We start from the raw sequence: 14019 nt of genomic DNA on the forward strand, positions 1-14019 counted from the left end.
CCCCACACCCTTTCCATAATGTTTAATGACAACATAGTATTTTGAAATGGGAAGTAACTCTTTTTGGTTGTTGTTTGTTTTTTGTTTGGGGGGGGGGGAAGTAACTGTTAATTGAACCATCCCGCGTTTGACATTTCATGTGTTCCACCTCTGTTTAGGAGGCACTGTGATGTACATTTAGGACACAGGTTTTTTCACATAATCTCAAAAAGAAAATTTGAGGTCAGAGGATATCTTTAGATACTTCAATACTTTCAGGGGATGAGTGGGTGCCAGATTGTTTTTAGGTGGTATTTGGTTGATTTATAAAACCACTCAAAATACACGAGAATGCCAGTTTCAGTGTACTGTCACTCTGACTTAAGGTTAAAAAAAAAAAAAAAAAACAACTACTTTGAAACGTGTTTTTATTTAAGGAATAAGTGCAAAAACATTTGGTAATACCAGTAGTTGTAATAAGTGTTGCCAATTAGTGCCTCACATTAACTTTGGTGAATGTAGGACTCTCGTTGGGGAGATAGAGATTCAGAAGGCACATGGAGAAAAGGACCTGAAGTAGATTCCGAGTGGAGAAGAGGCCCACCAGAGAAGTAAGTAGAGTTAAGGAAAATAGTATCAATTAGTCATAGGTCCTATTAATACCATATTAGCAGTTTTTAAGTTTGGTTTATTTTGTGGAGATGGGGAAAGGACAACCATGAAGAGTTGTGTGCATGTCTGTTACTGAAATGTTTTTCATAGTTCAACAAGGCTGTAATTACTGATTTCTAAAAATTTTGACAAATATATGCTTCAGAACCTTTTTGTTCCCTAGTTGAGTGCTATTGAGATTATAATAAGAATGAACAGTTCTAGAACCTATTTTCATTTTCCTTTAAATTTGTTAAATAATTTGAACCATTCTTTGAAAGGGACTGCTCATGATAAGCAAAGTTGCTGGTCCTAAGTCCTATACGGAGTTTTGAAAGTTCATAGGTACTAGATTGAGAATTTGCCTAGATACTTCTTATATACAAGTCCAGTTAAGAGACTTGTTTAAGGAAGTTGTTTGCTTATTTAGCTATTGATGTAAGATTTTATGTTGTATTATTTTTTATTAATAGCATATATTCCTTCAGGACTAGGAATAATGATTTTAGGCTGAAGAGGTTTTTTAAAAGGGACTGAAGTAATTCCCAAAGATAGCATGTGCTTTTTAAGAAAATGGACTCTTAAAGATGTTTGGCTTGTTGATCTGTAGGGAGTGGAGACGTGGAGAGGGGCGGGATGAGGAGAGGCCTCATAGAAGAGAAGAAGATCGACCAAGGCGCTTGGGGGATGAGGAAGAAAGAGAGTCTTCTCTTAGACCAGATGACGATCGCATTCCCCGGCGTGGCATGGATGATGACAGAGGTCCTAGACGTGGTCTTGATGAAGACCGGTTCTCTCGCCGTGGGGCAGACGATGACCGGCCTTCCTGGCGCAATGCAGATGATGATAGACCTCCCAGACGAATTGGTGATGAAGATAGGGGGAGCTGGCGTCATGCGGATGATGATAGACCACCTAGACGAGGACTGGATGAGGACAGAGGAAGCTGGCGAACAGCTGATGAGGACAGAGGACCAAGACGTGGGATGGATGAGGACCGGGGGCCACGGCGAGGAGGTGCAGATGACGAGCGATCTTCCTGGCGTAATGCTGATGACGATCGGGGTCCCAGGCGGGGCATGGATGATGACCGGGGTCCCAGGCGTGGGCTGGATGATGATCGAGGACCTTGGAGGAGTACTGATGATGACAGAATTTCCAGGCGCGGTGCAGATGATGACCGGGGGCCTTGGAGAAACATGGATGATGATCGGATTCCCAGAAGGGGCGATGACTCAAGACCTGGTCCCTGGAGACCATTTGTCAAGCCAGGTAAAATTCTGGTATTCAGAAAACCAGCTTTAGATGTTTTATAAAATCTGCTTGATGTGTTTTATAACTAGAAAGTGAAATTTCATATGAGCTAATAACTTCTGTAGATTATTTCAAATGAGACATCTCAAATAATTATATTTTGATAATCTTAATAAAAAGTTCTTTGCTGGAAAAAATTAAATTTTAATGTAGGTATGACTTTGATGAGACTATTATTAGTTTCCAGATAAACTGGTCTTTTATCTTCCCTTTGATATCTGTGCAGTGATATTTATGTTAGGGGCTTGGCTTCCATATCCCACACACCAAAAGTTAAATAACTTCACCCCCTTTTCAGCTTTAGTGATGCGTGCTTTGTTTTCCTTCTGCCTGTTGACTGCTTCTTTGAGGGTTCTTGTTCCCATGCCCATTCCTTAAGTATGGGTATTCTTCAGGTTCTGTCCTAGACCAGCCTTCTCGTGTAGATAATGAAAAAATAGACTTAATGTTGTCTGTTCTTCCAACTGTGGGATTATGCTTATGGGAAGAGCTCAGTTTTTCCCCTCAGTCTTGGGCCTGCTCATGTTTTCATATTTTAGTTTTCTTGAGCAGTTGTATATAAGTTTGTGATTTCCATTACTGTCTTCTCCAGATGACCTCTTTCTTACCTTCAGAACCATGTTTCCAGCTGCATGTTGCACATAGCACATTTCTACCTAGAAGTGTCTGTCACATTCAACTTTTCGAAACAGTTCACACCCACATGCATCTCTCTGGGGACGCCACCATCTATCTGATCGTATAAGCTAGAGATCCTGAGTTCTCTTTTACCCTCTTTTGTCGTTTATGTTAAATCTTTCATTTAGTTCAGTTCTACCTCTTTAGTTCCTCAGATCCACCCATTTCTCTTTGTCCCCTGCATGCACTTGGGTCTGAGCCACCATCATTCTTTCCTTCAACTCTGGCTGCTGCTGGTCCCTGCAGGCTCTCCCACTCCCAGTTTTAGTCTTGGTGCAATAACCAGAGTAATGCATTCTAAACACAGATCTCAGCAAGTAGCCTCCTTTTCTTTGCCCTTTGTGTTTCTGTCCCATATTTCTGTATCTTCTGGTCTCATTTCTCTCTCCGGCTCTGTGACTTTCTTTTGCCTTGTGTAAAATGGAGATAACAATGTCATGGATTCTCATTAATTCACAGTAGATGTTTTATGAAGTCGCTATGAGTACTGAACCATTGGTCCTAAGGGAAGGTAGTACAACGTTTGGTTCTCTAAGGCCTCTGGTCACAACATTTCTGTCAACCAATGAACACAGCCTTCTTTTGTACATTTCTGTTTTAAAGATACCGTATTTAATACATGTTGTTGATTCATTAATATTGAACTCCTGGCCAGTAGCGCTGTAACTGCTGAATGAAGCTTTTCTAACATGAGTATTTCTCTTATACGGCTGTCCATTGCCTTCTTGTGTGTGGTCCACTAGATAGCACTTTAGCATAGTGCTTGAAGGCCAACAAAGCACAAAAAGGTAAAAACCTATCAGTAAATAGACCACCAGAAAGGCACTTGTTTTAAAGTATCAGAGCCTCAGGAAGAAGACAATATTGCCCTGTTCGACCTCTACTGTGAACATGCTCTGCAGGTGACTCAAGTATTTGATCACTCTGCATGTGTCTGTGGGTGACTATAAAAGTGCCTGAGTGCTCGTGTTAGCAATTTATTTACAAATACATTTTAGCAAGTAGGTAAATTATCGAGTATGGAATCTACTTAGCTCAAAGCTATGGATAGGACTAGATGAGTTCATTACACAGAAGGTTTTATTTTTTTTTATTTTTTTTATTTTTTTTTTATACAGAAGGTTTAGAATAGTGCTGTGGCACATGGTAATACAAATATTAACAATAATAGTTACTAAAAAAAACAATAATAGTTACTAACTTTGTAATAGGTTTTTATTTAAATCTGTTCCTTTGATCTATTTGTGCATATATATAATGTTTCTTTATTGGGGTGTCCTGTGGCTAACTGTGAGATACTGGTCAAAGGATTTATCCTTGTTCCATGATTGCATGGGTGGTAAATGGTAGAGGGCAAGAATTTGAAAAAGTTTTTGGTTATAAAGATTTTGAAAATGTTGTAAGATAGGAATGAAATTAATTAAATTTAGATTGTCTCTCAGAGATCTAGCTCTTGCCTCAACTTTTACAAGTTTTTTGCTTAAAATGTGTTGTCTGTTTATTGTCAGAAGATTTTTATATCTGAAATCTCAGCATATGGAACACTCAACCCAGATTATATAAATTTCCTTTGTCTTACATGTTCCTCCCTTTAGGTTAGAAAAACAGTGATAGGTAGTCATAAATAGGACCTTGTGATTCTGCAAAATAAGATACATAGCTTTGATTTTTTAAAAATGAAGCTGGAGTGTCTTAAATGAGCATTGATAATGGTGATATTAATGTCAACATTTAGATCTGTTCATAGTTACCAATCTGTGTTTTTTTGAGAATTAAAAAAAAAATGTTGCTTCTTTAAAAAAAACAAAACAGGTGGATGGAGAGAGAAAGAAAAGGCCAGAGAAGAGAGTTGGGGTCCACCTCGAGAATCGAGACCATCAGAAGAACGTGAATGGGATAGGGAAAAAGAGAGAGAGAGAGAGAGAGAGAACCAAGATCGTGATGAAAATGACAAGGACCCAGAGAAAGAAAGAGACCGAGAGAGAGAGCGAGAGCGGGACAGAGAACGAGATGGGGATCGAGAGGACCGCTTCAGACGACCTAGGTTTGATGCTCTGATTGGAACTCTTTGTGGAATTACAGTTAGGATTCTCATTCTCTCTGGTGTTTTCCCAAAAGTCTTGAGAAATGGTATGCCTCATTCCTCAACTGAATGTCCCCTCTTAACAAAGTTGAGAAAGTGAGGCTGATACTGTGTGGCTGTCTGCAGGTTGTAGGACTCTTTAGTTCACAGGTATCTTCACCAGTCCATTGCCTTTCCCCTGTCATTTAGTTACTCAGGTTTATAGCCCTTATATTATTAAGAGCCCCTTGACTCTTTTTTTTTTTTTTTCCCCTTGATTCTTATTAGTGGTAACAGTTCTAACTTGGTGCTTCTGGCCTCGGTGGCTTTGTGGTGATTAATCTAGACCAGCACCATTTAATACAGTTTTGTGCAAGGATGAAAACATCTGTATCTACAATGTTCAGTATGGTAGCCAGCAAGCACATTTGGCTGTTGAACATTTGGAATGTGGTTAGTGCTACCGATGGAATGTTTTGTTTCTATTTCAGTTAATTTGTATTTAAGTAGCTACATGCACACAGTGGGCTGTGTTGGACAGCACAGATACAGATGTTCTCATTTGACCTCTGTACCTAAGGCATCAGATTGAGATCAAGTCATAAATTTAAAGGGTCATCCCTGTTGAATTTGTAAACTCTGAGCACCAACTTGGTTGTGCTCTCATGGAGTCTAATGACAGAAATTAACATGTCATTTTGAATGGCTCCAGGGATGAAGGAGGGTGGAGAAGAGGACCAGCGGAAGAATCTTCGAGCTGGAGAGATTCAAATCGCCGTGAAGATAGGGATCGGGATGACCGTCGTCGGGAGAGAGATGATCGCCGTGATCTAAGGGAAAGGCGAGATGACAGAGACCGAAGAGGACCTCCTCTCCGATCAGAACGTGAAGAAGGTAATGGATGGTCTGTGCGTTGCTGAACTATTGGAAAACAGTAATTTCTGGGGAAATTTTGGGCTTTATTACCTCACTCATTTGTGTATAAACATCAAAAGTAATCTAATGAATATTCAGTTTAGAATTCGCAGTTCTTGGGGTGCCTGGCTCAGTCAGTTAAGTGCCCCACTCTTGATTTGGTTCAGGTCATGATCCTTGGGGTCCTGAGATTGAGCCTTGAGTCAGAATCCATGCTCAGCAGGGAGTCCGCTTGAGATTCTCTCTCCCTTTCCCTCTGCCTGTGTCTCTGCCTTTCTCTCTCTATCTCTCATGAATGGATAAATAAAATCTTTTTTTTTTAAAAAAAAAGAGCTTCTCCCTCTGCCCCCTCCCCCAGCTCACTTTCTCTCTCCCTCCCTCTCTGTAAAATAATAAATTTAAAAAAAAATCAGTTTTTATAAACTTAGTAGTCACTATGTGAAGTTAGTTTATATTTAAATTCACAGTATAGTAGTAGGCTAATTGGATGGTAAACATATATTGCTTTAAAAGTCTGTGTAGAGGATCCCTGGGTGGCGCAGCGGTTTGGCGCCTGCCTTTGGCCCAGGGCACGATCCTGGAGACCTGGGATCGAATCCCACATCGGGCTCCCGGTGCATGGAGCCTGCTTCTCCCTCTGCCTGTGTCTCTGCGCCTCTCTCTCTCTCTCTGTGACTATCATAAATAAAAATTAAAAAAAAAAAAAAGTCTGTGTAATTAGGAAATAATTTGTCGGTTGTTTATTTTTTTTTTTTTTTAAGATTTTATTTATTTATTCATAGAGACAGAGAGAGAGAGAGAGAGAGAGAGAGAGAGAGAGAGAGGCAGAGACACAGGCAGAGGGAGAAGCAGGCTCCATGCAGGGAACCCGATGTGGGACTCGATCCCGGGTCTCCAGGATCACACCCCAGGCTGCAGGCGGCGCTAAACCGCTGCGCCACCAGGGCTGCCCCTGTCGGTTGTTTAAAAGTAAAGTCTTGGTAGGTAAGCACCGTGTAAAGCATTCTTTCTCTGAAATTGTGACAGTTGAAACTTTAGTAAAAAAAATTTTTTTTAATGTTGAAAATGGCCAATGCACTTAACTAAGTACTTATCTCGAACTTTTTTTTATCTCAAACTTTAAATGTTTCATTTGTACAATGGGATTATAAGGGTTTTTCATATATGATACCTGTAAAGTAAAGGTATAATGCAGTCCTTATGGCCATTTTTGCTTTTATGATTTACTCAACAAAAGCAAATTTTTTAATTAAAAAAATTTTTTTTGACATTTTATGTATTCATGAGAGACACAGAGAGAGAGAGTGACAGAGACTTAGGCAGATGGAGAAGCAGGCTCCATGCTGGGAGCCCGATGTGGGACTTTATCCCAGAACCCCGGGATCACAACCTGAACTAAAGGCAGATGCTCAACTGCTGAGCTACCCAGGTGTCCCTTTAAAATTTTTCATTCAGATTTTTGTCACTTTGTCTTAAATTATTTTAACCATTAGGATACTTCCCAGGCCAATGGTTTCAAATTTGAGTTCTCAAGTGTATTGCTATGAAGAATTTGCCAAAAATTGTATCAAAATGATTAAAATATATTTAGATTGTTTTTTTAAATGGGGATTCTCTGTGGTTACCTTTATATATAGGATTTCTGAGTAATTGGAAGCATTCCTTTTGTTGAAGTTCTGTTTAGTCTGAACCAGTACAATACAGTATAAATTTACTTTCTTTTTCTTTTAATTAAAATTTTTAGTAAGTTCTTGGAGACGTGCTGATGACAGGAAAGATGAGCGGGCCGAAGAGCGGGAAGCCCCTCGTCGTGTTCCTCCCCCTGCTCTTTCAAGAGACCGAGAAAGAGACCGAGACAGGGAAAGAGAAGGTGAAAAAGAGAAAGCCTCATGGAGAGCTGAGAAAGATAGGGAATCTCTTCGTCGTACTAAAAATGAGACTGATGAAGATGGATGGACCACGGTACGACGTTAAATCTCAAGATAATGGATTCAGACTTATGTCTCATATGTTTGATCACATTCAAGGATTATTATACTTGTGCTTCAACCAGTCTAAATTGGATTCTTTAATGTTGTCTCACCATAACACAAAAAGCATGAACTTGTATTAATCCTCTATAATAGATTGATCGTGCACCGTGTCCACAGGAGGTTGGACTGCCAGGCCATTTTCTGGAATTTAAGGTGTTGCATTATTTCATCAATCATTTGTTTACAAAAAAGAAAAACTAAAAAATAAATTTAAAATGTGAACCCGTCAGGTATGGAGTAACACCTGTATCTTGGTATAGAACTGATCTTTTTCTTTTGTTTTTGAAATACTATATTAATTTGGAATGAGGTATGATTCTGTTAAAGAAAATGTATTTGAAGACTCTTCAAAGCAGGGGCTGAAACGACTTCCACACCATTAGCGGTTGAGACATACCTCTAGATATTTTGAGGTATTTACTATATTAACTACATTTAGAAAGTTTTTAGGTTCGCTATAAGTGCAGTAAACATTACAGACATTGGATACAGTGGGATTTTCTGTAGATTTTACTTGAGAGGTGAGTATAAAGCAATTTGCAGTCACTGAAATGACAAGAATACTGCTCAAGTGTGAATCCAAAACAATTAAAGCTTTTAAATTTTAAAGCATTTGGTAAAACTGTTGCTGAGTTTTTTCTGTTGCCAATAGCAAACTGCTTTTCCATTAATGGAGAATTCATGCCTTTCAAGCATTTTAAATATGACAATATTTATAAATGTGTGGTTTGGAGGAATTGTTTAAATTCTTTTTCCTAATTTCCTTTCTCTTCAGGATAGATTCTTTCAACAAGTAATTTGTAGTAATGACTGTGTTGACTTCAATTTTGGAATGTCGTAGCTATGTCAGAGATTAACTAATTTGGTCTTATTGAAGCCAACACAGAACTTGCTGCTGTGTTTTTTCTTCAGTGATAAATAAAATACTTACAGAATTTGTTTTGGTGTTGATTTGTAGTTACAGCCAAAGTGTTTTTATTACTTACTAATGATGAGTTTTTGTATATTGTGTTGAATTTGAGTTTTTTTGGTTGACATTAAATGTCTCCGTATTTAGGAGCAAAAAATAACTCAAGTAGAAAACAAATGTGGCTAGGATGTTTCCTTCCTTAATTGAGGAACCCCTTAGTTTCCTTGTAACGCTGTCCTCTCTGTGAGCTTGTATATGTGGGTGGGTGGGTGGTTTACTCTTTCAGTATTCCTCTGAAATTAGAGAATATTAGTAGCAAATTGATAGTGGCTACAGACATGTGAATTACTTCCAAGATTGAGCGGAGGTGAGAACTCCTGTTGGCACAGCTATTTAATAAGGCCAGAAGAGGGAGTACTGAAGCTTTTTTTAAAAATAATCAGATGCAGCCTTTTCTGTTTGATGTTAACAGTGATGGAAACCACTTTTTTCAACATTTAATTTTCTTAATATCTAGTATTTCAAACAAGTGGAAATCTTAAAAGGTCTTTGGGGAGAGGGCCTTTTCTTTTTAACAAATTAAAGAGCTTGGGGCAGTAACCTGCTGCGTCTCCAGTCATTAGAACAGGACTATACCTGTGACAGCACTGATTGTCCCCAGGGGACCATTCATTTACACTGATTTGTTTACATGAGTTAATGGATGCATGTCTGATGCTTAGATTCCTAGGCTAGTCTGCAAACCTACCCTTTCCCAGATATGCTGCCCGAAAGTTCTTTGTCCTGGGAGTTGGAATCCCAAGCACAGAAAGGGGGCAGAAGAGTCTCCTGATGCTTTGTGGTCCTGCTCTTAAGTTTCTACTCAAGGCCTCATAGCCACCTCCTTCCTCAGGTATTCACAGGTATCAATGGAAAACTGAACATCTAACCCTACTCATTGTGTTTAGATTATCTTTATGTTCCCAGTGGCTTCTGCATTTTTAAACAAGAACACCATTGCTGTTAATATACATGGATCTGCAGATGGAGACAGTGGCCCAGAAAAGATTTTTTACATCCCCTTAGTTGTTTGTAGTGGCTTCCAGGAAGAGGTTGGCATCTATGTGTTTGGATGCTTTTATGTGTCTTACCTGTGTTTCATTTCTTACCAAAGATTTTTTTTTTAAGTGTTCTCTGGTTCATTTTTTTTTTTTAAGATTATTTATTTTTGAGAAACAGGGGAGAGAGGGAGAGAGAGAGGCAGAGACACAGGCAGAGGGAGAAGCAGACTCCATGCAGGAAGCCCGACGTGGGACTTGATCCCAGGTCTCCAGGATCACACCCTGGGCTGAAGGCAGCACTAAACCGCCGAGCCACCTGGGCTGCCCACCAAAGATATTTTGACCGTAGATTTATTTCTAACTTTACAAGTCTGACATATTGGATACTGGAAAGTGAAGGAATTCGTCAGGTGGCTAAGCACAGACTAGAAGGTTAGGACTAACACTGAAACTTTGTTGCCCTTTCCTTTGAGGCACACATATTTGTAGTATAGTTTTAAAATAATTTTGGGTATTTACAATGTAGGCCAAAATTTTTTGTAATCAGAGTTACTCTGCAGCTTCCAAAAAGGACTGCATAGGAAAATTAAAATCCGAAGAAATAAAAAGCTACTCACTGCAAATGTGTCTACAGAAAAGGACAGGGTAAGGCAGTCTGCCTGTACAGCTGGTAAAACTTTTTGACGATTCTATACATTGTATTTAGCCAAATATATGGCATAGTCTTGTAAAAATGACAACTTTGTCACACTAATTGTATTTTTTAAACTTTAGAAGTTGGGTTTCTTTTACCCTGAATTTTTTATTAAACTCTACTTCTACTTGGCAATGTGGGGCTCAGATTCACAAACTCCCAAGATCAAGTCATGTGCCTTGTCACACTGAGCCAGCCAGGTGCCCTATACCCTAAATTTAATTTTGCAAGTATTTAAAGTTTTAGATTGAGAGTTCTGGGTTTGCTCTTAAGTGGATTAGAGTGTGGTTAGTATACTTTTCCTGAGATCTCTAGAAGATTAACCATAGTAATATTCTCTGTGTATGTTTTAACTCCCAATGTTTTGTTAGCTGGAAAAAGACAAATTTGAGAGGGGCTGATATGACTGTTTTAAATGAATTAACATGATGGCTGCCAGACTAGTTGTAGAAGGCCTTTCAGATATCTTTCTGGATACTCTCAAGACTTAAGTGAACTCTATGTTCAACATGTTCAGTTTTGGTAAAACAGGGATGGTGTCAGTATCAAATTCATAGTAGGCACATCTCACTTGGGATCCTTGTATTGAGTATGTCAAAGCCACATGCCTGAGACCTTAGAAACCGTGTTAACACTATTGTTCAAAGGACTGTTTGGTCCTTTGAAAATACAAAGTACTTAGCCTGCCTACTCCGTCCAGAGAATACCTGGTTTCTGGGGTGATCTTTGAAAAGGTGTAGAAGGGGCAGTAGGAGAGGTAACAGGAATTCCTATTGACCTGACAACTCTCCAAGGCCAAAATTAAACTGGTACATTTTCTAGCACAACACGAGAATTACATGGTTTTATTAAGCTACTTAAGTTCTGTGGTCTGAGGCTAGACTAGCAGGAATGGATTTTCTCTTAGCCAGTGTACTTTTTGCCTGAACCTCTCCCCCGTTGTTCTGACACCCCTTCCTTTGACCAAAAAGGCTCAAAGCCTTCCAGTCTTCACCTCGGCATCTTTTATACGCTCAAGGGACTATTCAAGCCAGTCTGCCATGGAGGAAGCTGTTTGATGTAAAAGCAGTCTAACGTCTAATAAAGGAGCTGAATTCTCCTTGAATCTATATACTTGTGACTGTTTTCAGATAGATAGCCATGTATTTTGTACATTTCATGTACATTCATCCTAATTCACTTCCGTTTTTGCCTCCTGTATCTGTCCTGAGGGTAGTTACAAGCCACGGTGTGGCATCTGGCTTGGCTGTAAACAGGGGTGGGCAGTAAAGTAGGGTTTTGCCTAAGGTCTGATCTCCAATTGTGGATAAATGGCGGGATTCCAGAAACAGACTAGGGTCTTCAGGGAAAAAGGGAGCACGAGGGAGGCCGTGTTGCTTGTTTTCACCCCCCACTCCACAATCAATGCTTGTTCTGGTTTGAGGACTGCCTGAGTGTAAAGCCAGACACAGCCCGTAGTGAAGCCTTCTTGAACACAGGTTATTACATTAACCTTCCGGAGCTCAAAGGACCGCATCTTTCATTTGAGTTTGAGAGGCAACAGCTGGAAAGAGCTTTACACTGCTTGGGAACTCTGAAATTGAGCAGCGTGAACTAATATGCTCCCTTTTGATGTTAATGTTGCAAATGTTTTTAAAGAGCCGGGGAAATGGGGAGGTGGGTGTGCATGTACAAAAGGCCAGGTAGCAAAGTTCTAGGCAAGATAAATGAATTCATATATACGGTTACTGTATAAATACACAAATCAAGTTTTTAAACAGCACCAATTTCCAAGTGTATACACAATAGGATTATAACTTGGCACAATTTTTCAAGGTGGAAATGCTAGTTGCTAGTTCAGTCATAAAAAGATCTGGTACATGAAAGGATAAGGAGCCGTATTCTACTTGCTACAGATTGTGCATTTTTACACCTCCAGCCAAGACTGAAACAAGCCACAAGGAGGGAATTACCCACACAAAATTAATACTGGAAAGTTTACTAAACCTTCACTTCTCAAAAACGGTGATGCTGCCCCGGGGGGTGGGGGTGGGGGGCTTGCTTGCTTCACCTGGAATCCGAGTAACCGATTAAGGACAACTAAGAAATACGGTTTCCAAACAATAAAATAGTCATTTTGCCGACAGTTCCATAAAATCGCCAGGTTCCAGTTCAGTTATGAGGCTTTTAAAAAAATATTCTAGACCTAGTAAAGTGCCTCGGTAAAACTAACCATCCAGGGAGCAGATCGAGACCATGCATCCTGATGCGCATCTCAAACAGATCGGACGTCTACAGTAAATAAGCGGCGCCATCAAGCTGCCCTCTCAGGTAGCGGGATCCACACCCCGCCTCCTCCGTCCGGATGTGCACAAACTAGAAAGTAGAGAGCGACAAACGGGGATCGCAGCGTCCGGGCTCCCCGGCTCCCCGGCAGCCAAGTGTCGCGCGCGGCCGCCGGCTTTGGAAGGCGCCCGCACGCCCCCGGGCGGCCCGGCGGCGAGCTGCGCGGCTGTCCCCGGCGAGGGCGAGGGCGAGGGCGAGGGCGAGGGCGGCCCGGAGCCCGCGCGCTCAGCGCAGCTTCTTCCCGGGCGGGCAGTCCCTGGCGGGGCGCGGCGGCGGCGGCGGCGGCGGCGGCTTGGAGAGCGGGCAGTACTTGATGGTGTGCGCGTTGTCGCCGCTGGCGCCGCACAGGGGGCACGTGTAGCGGCGCAGCACCGGGCACAGCACCCGCCCGTCGGGGCCCTTGAGGATGTGCGTGGTGTAGAGCGCCACCGCCTCCTTGTTGTTCCGGCAGAACACGCACACCTGCAGCTCGGGCTTGAGCAGTCGGGCGGCGGCCGCCCCGGAGGCGACGTGCAGCCGCGGCTCGGCCGCCCAGGCCGGGGCCCGCTCCTCGCGCGGCGCCACCTCGGCGGATGCGGATGCGGCGGCGGCGGCGGCGGGCGCGCAGCCCAGGAGCACGGCGGCCGCGCGACCCGCGAACGGGCTCAGCTCGGCGAAGCGCTCTTCCAGCAGCCCGGCCTCGGCGGGGCCCGCGCACAGCTCCAGCGCGCGCAGCTCCAGCGCGCCGCCCAGGTAGCGGCCCCGGGACCCCGGCTCGTCGCCGTCGCTGTCGTCGTCGTCGTCGGGCGGCCCCAGCGCCGGCCCCAGCGCCCCGGGCCCGGCCCCCGCCCCCGCCCCCGCCCCCGCGTGCGGGGAGCAGCAGGACGAGGAGGACGACGAGGGCGGGGAGGCGGAGGCGCCGCCGCCGCCGCCGCCCTCGCCGCCGAAGCGTGGCTCGCCGTCCACCGCCTTGGTGATGAGCGTGGCGAGCCCCAGGTAGTCGTTCCACGAGCTGAAGGGCTGCGGGTGCGCCGGGCCCTGGGCGCTCACGTAGCGGGCGCTGGGCACGAGCGCCATGGGCGGGGGGGCGCGGCCGCGGCTGGGCGAGCGGGGCGCCCAGGGGAAAGCCTCCATGGGCGGGCTGCGGGCCGCGGGCCGCGCGCGCCGCCTCCCCGCGGCCGGCGCGGGCCGCACGGAAGGGAAGCGCCGAGCCTGCCCGCCGGCCTGCCGCGGGGTGGGGCCGCCTCGCCGCCTTTTATCGGGCCCCGCTCCTCCCCCGGCCTCGCCGCCGCGGCCCTGCCCCCGCGCTACCCCGCCCCGGCCTCCCCGCCCGCGCCTCGGACGGAGGCGGAGCGGAGGCGGGCGCGCCAGCGGCGGGCGGGCGGTGCGCGCGCCCCGGTCCGGCCCGCGCGGCTCCCGCGCCCCTTGCGCTGCGCCAG

The 14019-nt window shown here is 43.8% G+C and overlaps 2 protein-coding genes across 2 annotated transcripts in view; one reads left to right on the top strand and one right to left on the bottom strand.

Moving 5' to 3' along the window:
* Positions 1 to 8567, top strand: part of EIF3A (eukaryotic translation initiation factor 3 subunit A) — a 36221-nt gene extending 27654 nt beyond the window's left edge. Inside the window, exons 18-22 of the mRNA XM_077877448.1 lie at positions 502 to 590; positions 1241 to 1902; positions 4435 to 4666; positions 5397 to 5578; positions 7344 to 8567. Coding sequence (XP_077733574.1) covers positions 502 to 590; positions 1241 to 1902; positions 4435 to 4666; positions 5397 to 5578; positions 7344 to 7573 — 1395 coding nt within the window. The 3' untranslated portion in view covers positions 7574 to 8567. The remainder of the gene's footprint in view (positions 1 to 501; positions 591 to 1240; positions 1903 to 4434; positions 4667 to 5396; positions 5579 to 7343) is intronic.
* Positions 8568 to 11967: 3400 nt separating this feature from the next.
* Positions 11968 to 13720, bottom strand: NANOS1 (nanos C2HC-type zinc finger 1). Its single transcript, XM_077877460.1, has one exon. It carries the CDS (start codon positions 13712 to 13714, stop codon positions 12827 to 12829), a length of 888 nt encoding a protein of 295 aa, XP_077733586.1. The 5' UTR covers positions 13715 to 13720; the 3' UTR covers positions 11968 to 12826.
* Between the last annotated feature and the right edge of the window lie 299 nt (positions 13721 to 14019).

Source organism: Canis aureus, chromosome 29 (assembly GCF_053574225.1).
Source record: "Canis aureus isolate CA01 chromosome 29, VMU_Caureus_v.1.0, whole genome shotgun sequence".
Classification (NCBI taxonomy): domain Eukaryota; kingdom Metazoa; phylum Chordata; class Mammalia; order Carnivora; family Canidae; genus Canis; species Canis aureus.

What these genes read in the sequence shown, in the direction of transcription:
- NANOS1 (XM_077877460.1), bottom strand. Translation starts at nt 13,714, where the DNA reads ATGGAGGCTTTCCCCTGGGCGCCCCGCTCGCCCAGCCGCGGCCGCGCC.